Source organism: Neolamprologus multifasciatus, chromosome 7 (genome assembly GCF_963576455.1).
Source record: "Neolamprologus multifasciatus chromosome 7, fNeoMul1.2, whole genome shotgun sequence".
Classification (NCBI taxonomy): Eukaryota; Metazoa; Chordata; class Actinopteri; order Cichliformes; family Cichlidae; genus Neolamprologus; species Neolamprologus multifasciatus.
Genome location: NC_140445.1, coordinates 10,169,589 through 10,191,576, shown reverse-complemented (window position 1 = coordinate 10,191,576; position 21,988 = coordinate 10,169,589). Strand labels below are relative to the sequence as shown.

Genomic DNA, 21,988 nt, shown 5'->3' with positions numbered 1-21,988 from the left:
GCATTTGTGATCTTCTACTCTTATGTTGTGGAAATTGACATTTCTGGACGGTCCCTGTTACGCCACTGGCCACACCGTGTTTATTACCTGGGACATTGCAGGGCGCGCAGCGGGTATACCTTTCAGTGTGACTTTCCTCTCCTCTCGTGGTCCTTAGCAGTGAGCATGACTCTGTGTCTGGGATGTCTGTCCGTTCTCGTGGCTCTTGCTTTATCAGTTTATGTTCTACAAAAACTCTGCTTCCCATACTTTTGGAGAGATCTTCTTTTTCTGCAGAAAGTCGTCCGATGCGGTGTGAAACTGGAGGTATTCAAGCTGACTTCCAGCGTGCGTACGGTCCTGGACAGGTTCCTCCAGCAGGTACAGCGCATCCCCGACAAACCGTTTGTAATCTACGACGGGAACGTCCACACCTACCGGGACATTGATCGGCGTAGCAATAGACTGGCAAATGTGTTCCTGGAGAAAGCCAACTTGAGGAAAGGAGACTGCGTTGCCTTGCTCATGAACAACGAGCCCGACTTTTTGTGCGTTTGGTTCGGGTTAGCGAAGGTCGGCTGCTCGGTTGCTTTCCTCAACACGAACATCAAGTCCAAGTCTCTGTTGCACTGCTTTAACTCCTGTGGAGCTAAAACTCTAATAGTTGGTTCAGGTAAAAGTCTCTTTTCATTGAAGTGGCTCTAGAAACAATGTTATATTCATGTACAGCATTCAACATTCTTTCTCGATATTTTAATATTGTGTATTGATAGTTTTCTTTATATATTACGCAATATCTTTTATTTTTGTCTCAAATTTATCCTTGCAATGTAGCACAGGAGCTTATTCTGCCAGTAAGCTTTGTGTGTTTCTATAATTAAGTTAATCCACTAGTAGGTACAAGTTCAAAATGATATATTAATGCTAAAATATCATTTCTATCGTCCATTAGTTTTAAATGGTATTTAATTTACATTTTATTACTATTTATTATTATTATTTATTATTATTATTTATTGTTATTATTATTTACTTGCTTTCCTGAACAGGGAAAAAACGTTTTAGTGGTTGACTGTAATGCTTGACTAATTTCTGCAGACTGAAATCTGGATCTAAAATGTGAATTTGTTGTGAGTTTGTTTTAAACACGTTTTTGACATATTTCCAAAATATTTGTTTCCTTCTTATTAGGAGAAGTGGTCTAATACATTTGTTAAGCACTGTAGATTTACATAAGAAGCAAATTTACACAAATAAAGTAGCAGATATTTGCCAATATAGAAACAAACGGGTATTCTGTCCATAACTGGGTTTCTGCATCTTCAGAACCCAGGCTGGCTGTTACCAGTTTTACCACATTTGCCAGTTACATAAGGGTGGACACTGGGGACTGGGCAGTCTTGGCTATCTTCTCCTGACTGGCTATACCACCAGCCATATGCAACCATATGAGTTTTGGCTGTCTTTACAATGTATTCCCTGTAAAAACGGACTGAAATCAAAAACAGTCACAAGAAAAGTCATTATATAATATAGTTTATTCAAAAATATAATTATTGTTATTGTTCATGAATTTTACATTTCATTTAGTTATATACTTGCATTTCTGAACATAAAAATAGCACCTGAAGTTATGGTTGATTCATTTCTGACTACTCAGATTTCTCAAATTTTGGTATAAAAACATGAATTCAGTTTTAGGTTTTGACAGATTTGTAAAATATTTGTTTCCTTCTCTTTGTTTTTACGACAGGTGAGCTAATGAATTTGTTAAGCAGTGTAAAACACATGAGGATTTCATCTCTCAAGTACTGCGAATAATGTTTCATATTAGGCCTCTTTAAAGTTTAATTGGCCAAGTAATGAAGCCGCAACACTAAAGTGCGGATTCATTAATGGCAGATATAAGTTCTAAAATGTGCATGCAGTTTTAGTGTAATTGTAACTTTTCCCAGTTCTGATAGTCAGGCACATCTTTGACAACTTTCATGTTCTGAACTGCAGGTATCAAACCTGTCTTACTTTCACTTATGGATGTCATGATTAATTAACTTTTCCCTTAAGTAGTAAGTGAAAATCATACGTACTTAATGCTACTTATGCATATTACTTGACTCAGTGTACTTAGTTACTTCCCTGAACTCACAAGTGAACCAACACCTATGACTAACACATGAATAATAGACGACAAAATAAAATTTGATGAACTTAATAGCTCCTCATTAAAATCTTTTAACTTGCTGATCCCTTGTAAGATTATTATTAGTTTGTATAATGTTAGCTGCAATTTAAGTATAGATCATTCCACAAATCCACAAATCTGCTTTGGGATGGAATTTATTCAGAAATTCAATGGATGGATCAAAAAAATTGGTGATAAGCAAATGTATGTTTAATACAAATTAAGTTTCACTGAAAGATTCCTGTTTGTACATTTAATTGGATTCACCATGTCGTAATCATGTGACAGAGTGACAGATTGCTCAACCAGACAAACATGATGTTGTCAGAAATGCTGTCCTCACTACAACCGTGGTTAGTTTTTAGAGTTTACACACCCCAGTTTTTCAAGTTTTTTTATTGAAAATTGTGCAGTTTAATGTCTCATTGGATTCTGAAATAAAAGCATAATACAAATAAGTAGTTTGAGTTAAAAAAAAAAAGAAATCAGAGAATCATTTATATCAATTTATATCAATTTATAGACCAAAATGGATTCTAAACCTTTGACACATCAAAGTAGCCACCTGGTGGCAGATATAACAGCTCAGCACACCCTTGGCATTCTTTCTACAATCTCAGCATGTTTGTAGCAACACACCACTTTCTGCCATAAAGTGCTGTTCAGCTGATGCTCACTCGGGTACGGTACCACACAGGGGGTTCCAACACTGCTTTTATACAGACAGAGGGGGTTGTTAGTAATCCAGTAGCACCAGCTTTCAAGGCTTGATCAACCTCCATTGCCGTAGAACAGCTTTAACTTGTGAACCCAGACTTTTTTTGCTAGGCCCTGCCTTTGTTTTTGCAGTAAAATCTTCTTATTGGAAGCATATTTAGCGATGCTTCACCTTCTGCTTTGCATTTGTGTGGGAGCCCCGTCAAAAACCTGTCTATTATGCTAGCAGTGTCCAAGCATTCCTTTTACTTTCTTTCTTTTTTTTAAATTCATGACCCGTAGTGTATAGGTTAAAAAAAATAAATAAATTACCAACTTTCTCTTATGCTGAAGAAATGGCTGCTATGCTAACATAATTACAAATTATGTTTGCAATTATTAGAAATATTGTTTTGCTTCTATTTTTTCTATAATTCTGTCTTCTGATTAATAGAATACATAGACAGCTTCACTGTGAAGAAACCATTACATGTGTGACTTAAGTCCTTTCCGTTCAGGTACCTGACAAAAACTTCCTGCAGGAATTTTAAGGTCAATCATACAGAAAGATATTTGCAAACACTGATGCAGTTCCATTTTCACCTACAGTCACTACTTGCACTGTAGGTAAAAAAAAAGGCACATAATAATCCATAAACTACAATTAAATGTTTTATTCTGTGAGATTAACTGTCATGGTATATAATTGGCTTCCTGTTTGCAAGATGCTTCTACATCTCACTGAGAAAACACATTTGTACATGTACATTTGCAATCAAACCTTCCTAAACCTAAATTTTCAGTTTTAGGATAAATTTAGTCTACAGGAGTAAGCAAAGTCAAGGTAACCTTTTATGATATAAGTGTCTCTATGTCTTAGACTTAGTGGAAGAGCTGGATGGCATCCTAAACAGTCTGCTGCCGGACAACATCCAGGTGTGGGCAATGAGGAGCTGGACCAAACACACGGATGTGCACTCTCTGCTGGATAAGCTTGAATCTGCATCTGAGAAGCCTGTACCAGCAGCACTGCATGCTGCCACTTCTCTCAAAACTCCTACACTCTACATCTTTACATCAGGAACAACTGGTGAGTATATATATGGTTAGAGATTGACAAGGTGCAACACAAATGCTACAGCAAGGAGGAGCCAGGACGACAGGTCATGGGGGGGGGGGGGGTATTGTCACCCGCATCCGAGATTGGGTACCAAGCCCTAAGCGCGCTTGAAGAAGGATCGTTGAGTGCGAAAGGAACTGACCTGAGAGGTAGGATCATGGCGAAGCTTGACACCTGAATCCTGCGTAGCTACGAACAATACCTGCTGCAACCATTACCGAAACTAACCATCTGATGTACACTACAGCAGTGAGATTGTTGACGACAAGTTGAACAGCCATAAGAAGCAGTACCCTACCTGGAGAAGGAGACTAGAGGCCAAGTTTAAGTTAGCACAGAGGGAGGTTAGCCAACTATCGAATTTGCAGAAGAAGGTGCCTAAGAAGCAAGCTGTCCATACCAGAGGCTTTGGAAACTGCCAAGCAAAAACTCACAGCCTTGGCCTGCCACTTGAAGAGGTCCACCAGGCAGGAGAATAAACCAGCTGTTCTCCACGGAACCAGCCAGGGTGCGCTCTCACCGGCAGAACAATATGAGAAGAGCAGCACCAAGGCTGAAGACAGTGCAATGCTGGAAGAGCATATGGGATAAGGATGCAACCCATAACGGCAACACTCACTGGTTAGTGGGTCTCAGAGCAGACCACAGCAACCTCCCTGAACAGGGTCCAGTAAGATGAACAGGCACATGGCTCAATACATGAGTGGGGCACAGAAAGGAATTGAGAAGAATACCAGAGGCCCAAAACCCCAGCTACTGGTAGACCAAACAGTCAGCTGAGACTGCAAGAGTGAATGGAGCAATTGTCAGCCACCTCCTCTACATGGATGACATCAAGTTGTATGCCAAGAGTAAATGAGACATCGATTCACTGATCCACACCACCAGGATATACAGCAACGACTTTGGAATGTCATTCAGACTGGAGAAGTGTAGTTAGATGATAACAAAGAGAGGGAAAGTAGTCCGAACTGAGGGGGATCACACTACCAGAACATACCAGAACACTACCAGGCAACATTACAGAAATTGATCAAAATGGGAGACGGCCCCTAGGTTGGTCGAGAATGACCGAGCTAAGATCCTGTGGGACTTCCAGATACAGATGGACAAAATGGTGTTCAAGAAGCAGAAGAAGACGGCCGTAGTGATAGACGTAGGAATACCGAATGACAGCAACATCAGGAATAAGGAACACGAGAAGTTTGAGAAATACCAAGGGCTTAGAGAAGAGCTTGAGTGTAAAGGTGAAAGTAACAGTGGTTCCAAGGATAATCGGAGCACTAGGTGCAGTGACCCCCAATTATTAATTAATGAGTGGTGCTTATTTATATGTTGGGACAAATTGTACCATTGTACTCTTGAAGAGTGGATGTTCTATTTTATGCAGTCTATAATGTGTAATGTTACTCTATCTGATATACTCTTGTTATATAGCTGTGCAAGTGGTTTATAAGCAGGGTGGTTTGAGGGTTTGAGAAGCAAACTGATGAAAGTGTGATGACCAGTTCAATACTCACAAAGAATATTATATTATATTATTAAAAAAGCGCTTCATGTGTTGGTGTCGAACATTGTGGATGAGATCAGAAGCAGTTGCCTAGAAAAGAGAGCCTAAAATCTCAAGCCTGTATTTGGGCAGGATGGTTGTGTGGGTTGGGGGAGCATGAAGATGATAAAATTCTGTTTTTTATTTTTAATACAGTTTAAATTACTCATTCACACATTCTACAGTATTTGACATGGAAACTGTATTTGTGATTTACATGATCTAAAGTTGCACAACAAGTTAGTGAAAACATTGAAATGTTTGGAGCAAGAAAGCCGGTGCACACCACACACCAGACTCATTATTCCACCATCCCATGTGTGAAGGATGGTCAGGGGAACATAATAATTTGGGGATATCCATATACTGATGTTTAAAGGAGATTGGCTGAGTCAGAGTCATGAACTTAACATAAATGTGATACTGAAGAATAAACTGCTGCTTGTGTTTAAATTAGGCCAGAAATACTGGTGAACTGAAAAGATTTTGAAGGACAAATGATTCTAATTTCCTTCTCATTGCTCAAACTGCCTGATGGATGTTTTTACTAGTTACTAAGTTTAACATTAATTTACTTTTACCAGCCTGCACTATGAAAGGTTACACAGTTTGCTTAATAAAGTACAACTATCTATGTCTAGTTTTGTCATATTGTGTTTTTCTGTGTCACATGAACACAGAAACTGGTTCAACACAGGGTTTGTCCCATCTATACAGTGGGAACAATGATTTTTATCCCTTAAGCCATAAAAGTTGAGGTATTGCTGCCACCCTGGTGGGACACGCAGGTGGCATGGACACCCAAGTTTGTGAGCGCCATAACTCGAGAACTAGGCAATGTAGGATTTTCAACTTGACGGCATAGATGCATTTACTTACTCAGTTCAAATCTCAGAAACCTCGACTTCAAGGTCAGAGGTAGGGATGGGCTTTTAAAACAGGGACAGCACAGAGTGGGAAAGGTTGAAAGGTTGGTGACTGGCATAATTGCATCTATGGTAAACCCTCCTCTTTCATTATTGGACCGAGAGCTTCGTATCCCTAAAAGGTGTTCACTTTATTTATGCAGAATTCAAGCTTGAATTGTTCTTCAGATGGCCGCTTATTCAATCAAAAGCATGCTATTTGCTATTTTGTAAATGTAGCGTCCCAAATATAACGTTATGTGGTTCTTTCCCCACAGGTCTTCCTAAGGCTGCAGTGATCACTCACCTCCAAAGCCTGAAGGCAGCAGCAGGTTTTTGGGCATTTGGGGCAACTGAAGATGATGTAATGTATGTCACCTTGCCACTCTATCACAGCGCAGCATCCCTGATTGGTGTAGGTGGAACTATAGAGCTAGGTAGGTCTATAAATATCTCTGCATTGCTAATCCCTTCATGATTAGGGTCTGACAGTATAGCTATACTTGCTGTAGTAAGTATAGCTGTGAGGAAAAAAAGATATGGTAATCGATGGTAATTTTGCATGTGAACTAATTTTTTTGCACAGGTTAAGATGTTTCCATGCAAATATTAGTAAATGAGCCCTATTGACATTATTGTTTAAGGATGTAAGCAAGATTTATCTTGGACTGTTTTATAATTCAAGATGATAAGATTACACAGAGACGTGTTCTTATGACACCCAGCAACTTGCTTTTGCTGCTTTTATGATTTAAGTTCCATGCTTCAGAGAGTTAATTCTATTGGCATTGAATATTGAATATTGGCTAACTGTTTTTCAGAGCTGCAGACGTTGTCTACTCAGCACAATGCAACTACCAAACCTCTTTGAAGACCTCATGTTTCACTTTAACAAGCAGCTTTATTTTATGCTGCAAGATTCTTAGATGGGAATATTATTGTTGTTAAGTACACTGAAAACTGTTTCTGCAGTTTGAACATAAAAGTAATCTCGCATGTTTTTGAGTTCATCAGTCGGTCCATTCTCTTCTGGTTATGGAGTAATCTCGTGGAGTTTTTGTTTGTTGTTTCATAGTGTTGACGATTAACTGCTTTGCGGATCTGTTCCAACTATGCCAAAGTTAGTGATTTTGAATCCTTCACAGGCTGAGATCAACATCTTGACAAGTTCTGAAAACAATCCTTGGTAAAGCTAATGCCCTGATAGTTAATATGCACATATCCTGATCAAAATCAACTCCAAGGTTCCTCACAGCATTACTGGAGGTCAAGGTAATGCCATGCAGACTAAGCATTGGGTTAGATCCCATATGTCTAAGATTTTTAGGGCCAAGTACAAAGAAGGAAACTTTAGGGCAAAATCTGCTCTGGTTTTTCTGTTATTGAGTGTAATCAGTGGTTTGCAACTTTTGCAAACTTTCTTAAAATCAATTATGATGAGGTCTGTTGATTGTAGACTTTTATACTGAAGTCCTCAAAAGTGTTATTGGGTTGGCTAGATTTTGTGAAGGCTGGGTTATTTTTTGTTGTTGTGTTTGTTTGTTGTTGTTTTTTAACCAAGCAAAGAATTGACAGTGATATCTGATTTTTGGGGGGTAAGGGTTGGGCCTATAGCCAATCCAAAAATCAGGTTAGTATATCCTTAATCTTGATGACATTACCTTGGCCTCTAGTACCAACCTTCAGAGGGTCCAAAATGCTATGAGAATACTAACAGGGACTAGAAATAGAACTTTAATGTCTCTTACGTTAGCTTCTCTTAGCCGCCTCCATGTTAAATCCAATCAAGAACGAACGAAGAAGGAACTCTGTTATTTTAAAAACCTCATAGTATCATATTATACCCACTGAGCACTTGACTGTCATAATGTAGGCTTTCTTGTGGATAGTACAATGGAATGCAGAGACTTCAGCTCTCAGGCAGCTCCCAATTTGAATGGAGCTCCCAGTTTGCATGTCACTACTGCATGCCACAAATTATGTGTTGTCCTTGTCTTTCTGTGGGCCAGTATAATAAAACAGAGCTTAACAGATGTATTAAAAATAGGAATCATTCTAATTTCATCCCATTACAGTGTTATTAACTGCATTGTTGTCTATTCTACCATAGGTGCAACCTTAGTCTTGAAGAAGAAGTTCTCAGCCTCTCAGTTCTGGAATGACTGCAGAAAACATGATGTTACTATTTTCCAGTATATTGGTGAACTCTGCAGGTACCTCTGCAACCAGACAAAGGTAACCTGTTGCTGGCTGGACCCACTCACTACCCTAAATTAGTTTATTCTTGTTACATTATGGTGTAAAACCATCGTCATTTGAAATTCAAACTTTTTAACAGCTCTAGATAATATAAGTAGATCAGGGCAGGACAGATGTTGTGTCAGATGCATTCTCACTCCTGGCAATATGTTTGGCTTTGGCGTGGGGTGACATGCAGAAAGTGCATGCAACAATTACTTGCTCTTCTCACCTAGGCTCAGCTGGAAATGACACAGACATTTTTTGCTGTTAATATCTCATCACGATTTTCATCCATCTAAATATGTTACTAAACCACGAGGTTAGAAAAAGGTCCCGATAATCTGCATATAGTAATGGTTGACAGAGCAAAGGGACTATATAAAGAGAAGCAGACAGAAGTATAGATGTACCTAAAATGTTCTGTTAAATGTTCTTATAATATTAGTATGTTATTGTTAGAGTTTATGTCAATAAGTATTTTTCTTTTATTATTTTTAATGGAAGTTGTCGTTGTAACTGCTCCACTGAGTCATTCAAGTAATACTGTTCACAACTGTGACAGAAACATAAGCAGGACCATTGTTTACTGTTCCTGCCCTCCTTACATCATGTAGAAATGCACGCACACACAGTGTCAGGGCCAAGTTCATCCGTTCATGAATTCAAAGTCCTCTTTGTCCATGTTCTGTGTTATTTGGCTATGTGGGTGAAAGGTTGGCCGCCACTGTCCTCATCAGTGATTGGTAAATGAAACGTACACAAGACACAAGAACCTTTTCACAAAATAAGTGCTGACAAGGATGGATACTAATTACTCAATGTCCTGTTCTGCACTTTGATTATGCAAAGCAAATACCACCAGCTAAGCAAATACCATAGATGTCATCATATCGCACTGGATATTTGGCTCCAAATTCCATAGAGACTAGGACTCTAGACTAGGACCAGTTAGCTAACTGTAGCTAGTCTACAAAGGATATCCCTATTTGTATATCTTATTTATACAATTCTTAATTATTTATGGTGGTCATATTTGTGACACTTACACTGTGTTTCTACACAGTGTAAATTATAAACCTTGCAACATGCCCTAGAAATGCACATTTTAAGAAAGGAGGACAAAGTTAATAGATATAGTCCCCTAAAACATAAGTACCTGGAACATAAGCACCATCATTATTAATAATAATAATAATGGATTGGATTTATATAGCGCTTTTCAAGGCACCCAAAGCGCTTTACAATGCCACTATTCATTCACTCTCACATTCACACACTGGTGGAGGCAAGCCACGGTTGTAGCCACAGCTGCCCTGGGGCAGACTGACAGAAGCGAGGCTGCCATATTGCGCCATTGGCCCCTCTGGCCAACACCAGTAGGCGGTGCCCAAGGACACAACGACCAGGACAGAGAGCCCGGGGAATGAACCGGCAACCTTCCGGTTACAGATACGCTTCCCAACCCCTTGAGCCACGGTCACCCGTGGACCGTTATCTACAGCTGCTTTCAGTACCATTGATATTCATTTAGTCTTTTTCTTCAATTGAGCTTTCTGAGTTAACTTCAAGTTAATAGTAGTAATTACTTCCTCCTTAAAAATATGTAGGACTGCTTTCTTCCATTTGTGCAATATCTCTACAATTGGAAATATCCTGTCTCAGAGTGGCTGAAAAACTAGTTCATGGATTTATTACTTCTAGGCCGGACTAGTGTAATTCATTATTATTAGGTTGTCCTAAAAACTCCCTGAAAAACTTTTAGTTAATTCAAAATGCTGCAGCAAGAGTACTGACAGGGACTAGAATGAGAGAGCATATTTCTCCTGTTTTGGCTTCCCTTCATATATCAATAATCAGGCCCCGTCTTATCTTAATGACCTTATAGTACCACATCACCCCATTAGAGCACTTCACTCTCGCACTGCGGGCTTATTGTTCCTCGAGTATTTAAAAGTAGAATGGGAGGGAGAACCTTGAGATTTCAGGCCCCTGTTTTATGGAACCAGCTTCCAGTTTGGATTCGGGAAACAGACACACTTGTAAGATTAGACTTAAAACTTTCCTTCTTGCTATAGCATATAGTTAGGGCTGGATCAGGTGTCCCTGAATCCTCTCTTAGTTATGCTGCAATAGGTGTAGGCTGCTAGGAGATTCCCTGGGCAGATGGCCGCCCCTCCCCAGAATCTGGTTCTGCCTGAGGTTTCTTCCTGTTAAAAGGATGTTTTTCCTTCCCACTGTTGTTGTGATTTGGCGCTGTATAAATAAAATGAAATAAACTGAACATGCACTTAAACATTTCTTTAAAACACATTACATAACATAGCCTTTTCCTATTTATATGCCACCCTGTCAGTGTAATAATCAGAGACATTTATTAAGTGGAAATTATTTCCCACTAAACAGTTTTTTTAAATAAATGATTTCGTAATACTTTCCAGAAATCTTGTGCTGATGTATTTGTATTTTTCTCTCCATCAGACAGAGCTTGATAAATTTCATAAGGTGCGGATGGGAGTGGGAAATGGGCTGCATCAGGATGTGTGGCAGGAGTTCCAAAGTCGCTTTGGGAAAATCAAAATGTGTGAAGTATATGGCTCCACTGAAGGAAACCTGTGTTTCATGAACCACATTGGCAAGATTGGATCAGTAGGCCGCTCCAACTTCTTTTACAGGGTAAGTGCATGGAAATAAGCTATTCCACGTGTGTGTGACCAAGCCTACACTCTACTCTCAGATAGACGAGCACTACCTTGGTGTGTGCTTTCATAAGAGAAGGTAGACTAAAGCAAATGATTGTAATAAATCATGTTATAATGTCAAGTAATTTGACATGTCAGTAGAACTGCACAGATTCACTTCACCATCATAACAAAATAATTTCTTTATAAGGAATGCTCATTAAGGGAAGCTGCATTTCTAATGACATCAAGCTCTTAAATAAGTCTAAAGTCTTACTTGCTGGTCTTAAAACACTGAAACATCAAATAAAATGATTAAAAACATTTTTGTTTAATGCAAGACTAAAGACAGATTTTGCTTTGGAATTTGTCCATGATTCATGTGTAAAACATGTGAGTTTTATTATTCATATGTTATTATTGTCATAGTAACTATTGCGTGTAGTGGCCTAAGTCGAACCTCAGTAAATCTAATTTTAATATAAATATTACAAATATAAAATGAATTACTGCATCAACGAGCAATGGCTCCAGGAGGTAAAAACTGCCGATTCCAGGTTGCTTTGATATGCCAGTGACCAGAGGAAAGGGCTGAGAGGTGAAGGATTTGAGTCAAATAAACTGAGTGCGATGAGACATACTCCACAACCAGGCTAGCGGAGTATGGGAGAGACCGATGGAGACTAACCTACTAAGGAGAATGGAGTGAGAGATGGTGTCAAAAGCAGCACTCAGATCGAGGAGAATAAGAATGGAAAGTAAACCGTAGTCAGCTGCCATAAGAAGATCATTGGTTATTTTTATAAGTGCTGTTTCAGTGCTATGGGAGGGGCGAAAACCAGACTGGAACTGTTCATACAGATTATTATCAGTTAAGTATGAGTGGAGTTGTGTGGCACCTATCTAGGAATGGTAGATTGGAAATAGGACAAAAATTATCAAAGTTATTGGGATCTAGACTTTGTTTTGTTTTGGGGGGTTTTTTGTTTTTTTTTGTTTTTCAATATTGGGGTGATGGCAGCAACTTTGAAGGAAGCAGGAGCAGTTTCAGTAGTAAGTGAAGAATAAATGATTGCAGATATGAGGGGAAGCAAAGAGGGTAAACAGGCCTTGACCAGGTTTTGACTTACAGATGAGATCTGAAATATCAGTGACGGAGGGAAGTTGGAAAGCAGAAAAACAGTGCAATGGGAGTGGAATTGCAAAGGAAGGGCTACATGGAACAAACCAGGTCTTGGATGAGCAGGTAAAAAATCTGGTGACCTGAAAGAAGAGTTGAACAGTGAAAACGGTGTCTTGGTTGAATCATCATTTGCACAGACCATGGTGGAGTAATAAGCAGATTTTGTTTGATTAATACATTCTTTATAATACAAAACATGATTATTAAACATTTCCTTATGAATAGTAAGACCAGTTTTCTTATTATAGAGGCGTTCAAGCCGTCGGCCTTCAGAAGCTTGAGTTCAGCTGTAAACTCTCTCAGCAGGGTGCTGACTGAGGGAATGTTACAGATTTGGTTTTGAGTGTGGCAACAGAGTTTAGAATATTATTGAGACTAGAGTTATAATAGGAAACCAAGTCTTCTTGGGTGAGCAGGTTATGAAAATGCAAATAAGTAGAGGAAGCAAAAGAAAGCGTATCAGGATGGATTTTCTTAAAATTCCGAAAAGAAATGGTATGAGGATTCTTGGGCATAGAAAAGGTCATTTTGACATTGAAAGAAAGAAGCAAGTGATCAGAAATTAGCAGTTCATCAGCTTTGCAGTTGAAAGGAGTAAGTCCAGAGCAACAAACTAGGTCCAATGTATGGCCCTTAGTATGAGTAGGAAAGTTTATACGTTGTTTAAAGCCAAAACTATCGAGGCAGGATGAAAAGTCTTTGGTGAGAGGATGATCACGGTTGTCCATAGGAATATTACTGTGTTCCAGGAGTATTATATTAGGGGAAACAGTAGCCATGTGAGTCAGCCAATCAGCAAAGTCACTTATAAAGACGGAATTAGACTTTGGAGGGCGGTAAATAACAGCAATAACTGTTGGAACAGGTCCTGAAAGCTGACAAACAACGGATTCAAAGGAACTGTAGACAGGTACAGACAACGACGAGACTTTCCAGTTCTCGCGATAGATTACCGTGATACCTCCACCACGGCCGGACTCACGAGGTTGGCAGGTGTAAACAAACCCAGGAGGAGTGGAGTTGCTGAGCTGCAAAAAGTCATTGGGCTGTTGCCACGTCTCAGTCAAACAGAAAAAGTCAAACTTATGGTCTGTGAGGAGATTCTGGACGAAATGTCCCTTTTTCGTAAGCGAGCGGATGTTGACATTTCTTAACAATGTTCTCCACATAACCCTGTTGCTTTACCACACTTCTGCCCATCCATGAATACAGTTAGGTCTATTATTTGTTGGGCAAAGATCATTTTAATAATATTGCCTTTCTAAACCACTGCAGATGATTTTAAAGCAAACAGTCAATACGTGATTAATGTTCAGACAGCTTTCATTCAAGGAGTTTTACAGAAGTACTGCATTAACTTTTTAGGAGTCACAGCCATTTACATACATTTTCAGGGGTTCAAAAATGTAGATAATGGGCTCACAGGTAGTTTCATCAGCCCCATCTACAGTTGGAGCTATGTAAGTAAAACTAAATTGAACTGAATGCCCACCACCCCTGGCACCCACAGACAGAGCAGAAGGACCCATTTCAACCCAGAGGTCCAGATGCAAGGGACAGTACTGAGCCCACCAGGAGGACAGCATAGCTCCATCCAGCACAGGGCAAACCAGCACAGTTGATGGACATTTTTAACAGCTCACTGAATCCATTGCCACTATTATTCCAGTGCAAAATGTCAGTCTAAATCTAAAGTGCATGATGGTATAATTATTTCTGTGATTAAGAAAAGCAGCTTTGCACCATCTAACTCAAGAACTCTTGAAAAGATACATTTTCAAGGTCTGAAAGTCCTCTCTCAAGGCCTGATGAAACCAAGATGAACTTAATAAATTGAGAGGAACATAAAAGTACAGGCATGGCGAGAACTACTTCATGATCTTTAACATACTGGATTACCCATGACTGCTGCTAGTATTTACTGATTCAATTCAGCTTTATTTACAAAGTCATATTATAAAGGAAAGACTACAATAACAAAGAGAAAAACCCAACAATCAAACAACCGCCTTTGTGCAAGTAGTTTAGAACCTGCTCAGGTTCAGATTCAAAACTGATTGGACAGCACTTCACAGTGCTAATAAATAATGACCAACACTGTATTGCGAAGGTAGCCCAAGGATATATTTAGGATATGGGATATTATTCAGTGTCAAGTCTGTAGCATCATCTCAACCCAGTAGAATACACAGCACCCTCATCAAGGTGATATTACACAAACTAAAAACTTGTCATACATTGAATATGTCATACATGTAATACTAATGTCAGATTATTAAACAACTTCTTACATAGTTATAGTTGTAGCTAGGTAAGGGTTAGTGTAAGTCTGTTGTGACTGTGGAGAAGAATGACTAGTGAAGTTGCTTTACTGTGGCTTTGGTAGGTATTAATGCTGGCTGTTGTTAATCAGTGGACTTACATAAGAGTGGATCCATGTATTTGGCTCTAATCTCTGACTTCAGCTATTCTTAGATGTGTCCAGCTGACTTTTCATTTGACCCACAATGTTATAAAAGAAGTTGTAAAAGTGAAGTTATAAAACGTATGGTTAAAAGTAGTGTCAGTTCTGTAACATGCAGTTAAAATGTATTGTTTAGATTTCTTTTGTTTGTGTACAATTATAAAAACGTTATGGAATAATGAGTGTCTATTAATATAAAGTGTATTAGATTGGACCTCCCGCTTCCATTCAGAGATTGAGAGATGGTCTTTCCCTTTTCATCTGTCCCCGCGCAAACCAGCTTCCCTCCCTGTCTGGGATGTGTACATCCTCATCGTTGTAAGAGTACACTGTAGGTGTAGATGGACTGTAGAGTCCTGGCCTGACAAGTTGTCTCTTTTGTGTTGTTGGCACTAACAAGCATGCTACATTAAAAGTGACTTAAATCCCCTTTCTTAACTATTCTGGTGCTCAATTTCACCTTTAGTTTGTCATCTGGATTATACCTAAAAACATAAATGCACTGAGTTGTTGGCATGTGATTGGCTGATTAGATAAGCACTTTGAGTTCTCAGGTGGGATAGAAAAGCACTATCCCACCTGAGTTAATAAGCAGCTGAACAGATGTATCTAATGAAGTGGCTGTAGTATGAGTATATATTAAAGGCAAATAGCCATATTTGTTTTTTTATTAATTTAATATACTTTAAAAAATATAAGTCTTTGTAGGTGGCATAGATGTCTATCTGATCACATAACTTGTCAATCAAATGCCTTGTATTAAACAAAAACAAAGACTCGTGTACTTTTAGACCCATCTATAAAAGTAAATATTCTATTGAAATTATTAATAGTATCTTCAGTGGGGAGTAGTTTATATTTTATATATCATACCTGTTCTGTGCAAAGCCTGAAGCCACTTTTTATCAGTGAGAAACTAGGACAAACAAGATAGCGCTAGAAAACACAAAACTTAAGGCTAACTAATACAGAGAACAAATGCAAAACCAGAATATGAAAATCTGTTAATTCCAATTTAATCCATGTAGATACATTTGAGGTCAATTCAATAGTCAATCATCATTTTCTGTCGCTTTTCTGTCGCATCCTCACCCTCCCTGACACACACACACAGAGCAGCTTACATTTGCTCAGTAAATATTAAACCTTTTTATGTAATATTCTTGAGTTTAGACATTTAAAAAACATGATTGAGGTCTTGAAGTGACTCAGAGTATGTGAGCTTTGTTATTTATTCTGAATTCTTCTGACCATAAATCTGCTTTTCTTATATTAGTCATTTTGTTTCTAATGTTTATTTAATAGATACTCAAAATGTTTTACACAGATTTTAATTTGTCCTAAAACATTCCGTATTATCATTCTCCTTGATCTTTCGGCTGAGCATGTACGTCATCATGCTTTGCTGGCATTTTTCATATTTAGCAATGCACTGTTTGCGTTTTTCCCATGAAATGCAGATTAAATGTGACACTTCTGCATCTTTGTGTGATTCAGCTTTCAACAGTTCTGCAATTCTAATGGACCTGAAGGTCAATATTCGGCATCAACACTATTGTTCATCAACACATCTGAAATCTCTTAGGCAAGCTTTCTTGAAATTTCTTTTAATAGTTTTCAAATTTTCGGCTAATTACTCTTGAGGATGTGTAAGTGTAGACACAACACTGGTTGTTATATGTTAGTCTGGCTCCTTAAAAACAACATATGAAGAAACGAGGGTTTATTCATACATTTTTCATAGTACTGTATTGTATCTAGTTTTCCATATTGTTTATAATTTGCATGTGAGCATTAAATCTGTAGTTGTGAAAATCATTGGGCTAAATTGTAAGAACCAATCCATTAATTATTTAGCATTTAGTTTCATTACTTATTGGTTAACAAAAGCTTGACTGACTGACTTTTGTCATTCCTTCTATACACCAACACTGTACATTACAACAAAAATACCTGCCCGGCTCTGAATACAGCAGGAAAGGTACAAGCTGCAGAATCTTGCTGTTCTGGTATGAATGCTGTAGAACCTCTTCCAAGATGTCAGGAGAGAGAACAGACCATGTTGGGGATGAGAGGGTTTCTGTAGGATTTTGTTTGCTCTGGTCAGATAGCGTTTCTGCAGAATGTCCTGGATGGGGGAAAGTGAACACACATTGATCTTCTCTGCTGTCCCCACCACTCTCTACAGATTTCCAGTTTGTGGCACTGCGAGCTCCCAAGCAAACAGATATGCACATAGAAAGTGTTAAGGATAGGAGAGGGTGGGTGAGCTCTCCTCAACCGCTGCAAAGAAGTGCAGGCGATGCAGAACTCTCTTAGAACTCTCTATATAGCTCTGATCTGCATCACTGAGTGTCTGTTTTCTGTACTTCCAGGAACTTGGTGCTACAGATTTCCACTGTTGCACTATTGTTTAGAAGTGGTGTGTGCTGGCTTTACATATTAATGTAAATGTATATGTTTAAATGCCCTTAAAGACATTTAGCATTAAGCAAATCTGTGGGCTAATTAGCTATTCTTATTGAAACTAGCACATTTTAATGTCTACAGTGAGTTAGTGCCATCTGCTAAGATGTAGAAATTATGTATAAAGTTTTTTTGTTTTGTTTTTTTGACAGTGACTACAAAAGGTATTGATTTTTTTCAGGACTTTAAAGCTGCTTAGATACTTCTCTCAATCCACATGGTGTTCCAGTCCTCATAGTTGATTACTCTGTTCATCAGTTACCCACCATAACACTATTTTCTTTTGCCATTTTGTGTAGCTCCTGTTTAAGTATGATTTGGTGAAGTATGACATTGTGAAAGATGAACCAGTGAAAGATCAGTATGGTTTCTGCCGGCGAGTGAACAAGGGTAAGGTTGGAATACAAATTCATTTCTTATTCTTCCCTTTTAAACTTGAATGTTTTGAACAAGTATTTGTATTGATTTTGAACTTCTGTTATTCTCAGGTGAGATGGGGCTTTTACTTTCCAAGGTCAGCGCTATTAGCCCATTCTTTGGCTACGCTGGAAGCAAGGAACTGACTGAAAAGAAGCTGATGAGAAATGTGTTTGTCAAGGGTGATGCCTACTTTAACACAGGCGATCTCATGGCGGAAGACCATGAGGGCTTCATTTTCTTTAGGGACCGAGTCGGAGACACATTCAGGTACTTAGATAAGATGTTTAAGATGTTCTTAGATTTGATTTAGATTTGATTTGCATACATTTTCTATATAGACTTCTATGTAGCCTCTGGTAAAAGGCCTGAGCTTTTGCCATATGCTCTTGATCCTTCAAGCTCGTGTCCTTCGAGCTCGGGTCTTCTACCAGAGGCCTGGGAGCTTGAGGGTCCTGTACAGTATCTTTGTTGCTTCTACGACTACGCTCTTCTGGACAGAGATCTTGGATGTTGGTCCTGGGATCTGTTGAAGCCACTTGCCCAGCTTGGGGGTCACTGCCATAAATGCTCTGATTGCCACAGTGGCCTTCACGCTCCACCTCTTCTTGAGTTTCTCTCTCAGCCCTTGACACTTCTTGAGCCTCTCGAAAGTGTAGCAAGCTTATTACTCTGTATAGCTACATCTATCACTACAGCCATCTTCCTCCACCGTTTCAATGTTGGTTAGTCATCATCAGTTTGTCTGTCTGGAATCTGTCTGGAAGTCCCACAGGATCTTAGCTCAGTCATTCTGAATGGGGGCATGTCCCATTTAGCCTTGGGACTTACTAGGCGCAGATGTTCCTGTGTATTATGCAAGCCACCTGGTTATGGCATTCCATGTATGCCCTGTCTGCTAGCATCTTGCACCCTGCTGTTAGGTGCTAGATTGTGGCATCAGTGGCATCTTTGCACAGCTTGCAACTGCAGTCTTCCCGGGTGTGGTAGACCCCAGCCTCTATGGATCTTGTGCTCAGAGCTTGTTCCTGCGCTGCCACGATTAGTGTCTTTCAGTCCAGCTTTGTCCAGCCACTGGTAGGATTTCTGGATGTCAGCCACTTGGTCTATCTGATGATGGTATATCCTCGAACAGGACAGTCAGGCCTTCAGTTAGCCAGGTGCTCAGTGACTGCAGTCAGCTTTTTCAGTTAGGAGGCGTGAATCATGTCAGGGCCTGGTGCTGTGCAATTCTCCATGCCTGAGATGCATTCTTTCATGTCTGCCATTGTGATGGTTATAGGATCCTGTTCAGGGAGCCTGCTGTGGTCTGCTCTTAGCTCCAACAGCCACTGAGCATTGCTATTAAGTGTTGTGCCCTTTGTGCCCTTGATCTTCTAGTCTTCTTCTCCAGGATGGGTGCTAGTCCTTTTTGCTGTTCATTTTATAGGTACCCATCTCAGTGATCACTGCTGCCATAATGTAGATCAGCTACTGGTTTCAGTGATGGTCGCAGCAGGGACTGTTGGATGCTGCATGCACATCTTCTAGTAGACCTTCAAAGGGTACTTCACATAGTTCTGATATTTGGCCACTAGGGGTTCAGTTTTCCAGCTTAGCCATGATCCTATTGCTCAGGTCAGCTGTTCTCGCACTCAGTGCCTTCAGCATACCAGGTGTACTTTTGGGCTTGGTGCCCAATCTTGAGTACTACAGCCAAAACAAATGTCCTGGCTCCCTCTTCTCATAGCATTTGTGTCGTACCTCATCGTTGTCCAGTTGTGATACCAGTTGCTTCTGAATGTTGGAACACTGAGCTACCAGTTCTTTTGCCGTCAGTCTAGATGTTGGGTATTGAGGATTCCATAGGTCCCACATCCTCTTCATGTAACCACTTTTGCTGGGGTTACTTGCATAGTAGCGTTCCAACAGCTTAGAAAAAAGTGCTTGTGTGAATTAGTGAATGAGGTAAGTTGTGTAAAAAGCTTTGAGTGCTTAGAGTAGATAAGAGCTATATAAGAAGTCCATTTAACAGGCCCTGTTCTCATCCCTTGCTCACTTGTACCTGCTTTTTCCAGTAGCCCACTACTTATCTGTGTGTCCTGGTTCCTCAATTTGTGACGTGGACCTTATCAATCCAGGTGATGTCTGAGCCACTATGGCTTCAGTTATCTCTCTCTCTTGCTTCTATCGTGAGGTAGGCTTGGTTTTCTTGTTCACTCGTGAACTTGAACTCCTCTGCTTGGGGCAGTAACTTGTCATTGGCCAGTGTGGTCGGTCCACTTCTTTTCTGGTTAAGACTTGAAGGCAAGCTGTAGGTCTTTTGATGAAGCCACCAGAACCACATTATGAGAAATAAGCAGATGTGAGATCTTGAGAATAACAGAGTGTAAATCATCCACTATTTGGCTACCTTTAGCTTGAACAGAATCAGTGACAAGGCCCTGGCAACTCCTACGAAGCAAGGAAAAACAAGAGATCAGTTTACCCTTGGGAAAGACTTACCAAAGGCCCACACTGAATAAGGATTAAACAAAAATCAAAAAATTAAAAAGGACAGATGCCAGCAGTAACACAGGTTGTTACCATACCAGTGTAAAGCCTGGTCTGACACAGACTATGCTTCTACCAATTAATTATTTTCCCCCCAATTTCAGGTGGAAGGGTGAAAATGTAGCCACGACAGAGGTGACAGAGATTCTTGGGCTGGTAGATTTTATCCAAGAAGTCAACGTGTATGGAGTGCAAGTACCAGGTATCATGTCGGCATGCTTAATTAGTAATGCAGTTACTAAGACTGTGAGAACTTGCAGTATAGATGTTTGTTTTTTTTTAATTATCCATAATATCTACATCGCTAAGTGCTACATTTTTGCTGTCCTTAGCCAATTAAACACAAGCAGGATCTCCATGTGGCATCAGGGAAAAACAGTATCCCTTAACATTGATCCATGTTGTTCACAGGACACGAGGGCAGAGGAGGAATGGCATCAATCATTGTAAGACCGGGCTTCATATTTGATGGAAAGAAGCTGTTTGAGCATGTAGTGAGGGATCTACCAGGATACGCTCGTCCACTTTTCATAAGGCTTCAGGTAAAATATGTTACTAAAATCTGTTTAAACATCGTGCTACTCTGAAGTAACTCAAATTGTTTTTTCCTCTCAGGAGGTTATGGAAACGACAAGTACCTTCAAACAGCAAAAGTTCCATCTGGTGCAGAGTGGTTTCAACCCCTCAAAAGTCAGTGATCCTCTCTATGTGTTGGACTACAAGCAAAAGAGCTACATTCCTCTGACAGACACGATCTACCAGAGCATCAGTGCTGGAGAGCACAAGCTATAGAACTGACAAGTATGAGTGTGACTATACAGTTTTAAATGCACAAGAGTTTGAAAATGTTTAATGAATATTTTTAAAGAAAACATCTGACACATTATATGAACCTGAATGTGTTACTATGTCACAGCAATCCAATGACTAAGCCTAATGAAATACTTAAAATGAAAAACTAGAAAAGATCTTCAGATCTTTTGGATTTGATGACACTGTATTAGTAGTAATAATAAATGCAATTTTGGAAGAATTCAGACAATAAATTATACCTTTTTACATCATTCTGTGTGCAATTCTGGTCAGATTTTTCCCAATGATATCTCACTGTGATTGCACCCTCTTTTCCATGGAACTCCTCAACCGGATTTTCTGTCAGAAAATGTAGAAAATGACTACTGTCATTGTTTTGGAAGCACATTTTTTGATGGATAGGATTTTTAAGCTCACTGACAAATATACTAGATTTCCTCAGCTCTTGTTTTGCCAGTTGATGTTAACGCCATAACTGCATTAACTCTGCAAACCTCCGTTAACGAGTTACCGTGGATGGCCCCGTGCATGGGGCTGGACGGCGTCAACTAACCGCGCTAACGCGTTGATGCTGTGCAGCCCCGTCCTATTGCAGTAATCCAGAATATTCCAGAATCAACACAATGAAGTTACCTGTCTCTCTATGTCTATGCCCATACACATTTCTTCTGCATTTCTGTATAGATTAAATATCAACCTGTAGATGCCCCTGGTCATGGCCTGAACATGAACAGTCAATTTATGTTTTTCTTAGCAGGGCTGC

General features: G+C 39.5%; 1 protein-coding gene across 1 annotated transcript; it reads left to right on the top strand.

Moving 5' to 3' along the window:
- Positions 1–66: 66 nt before the first annotated feature.
- On the top strand, positions 67–21,476 carry slc27a6 (solute carrier family 27 member 6). Its single transcript, XM_085168147.1, has 10 exons — positions 67–652; positions 3,738–3,947; positions 6,710–6,868; positions 8,542–8,666; positions 11,151–11,345; positions 17,763–17,853; positions 17,952–18,150; positions 20,517–20,614; positions 20,824–20,954; positions 21,028–21,476. Exons 1-10 carry the CDS (start codon positions 166–168, stop codon positions 21,202–21,204), a joined length of 1,872 nt encoding a protein of 623 aa, XP_085024273.1. The 5' UTR covers positions 67–165; the 3' UTR covers positions 21,205–21,476.
- Positions 21,477–21,988: the final 512 nt, after the last annotated feature.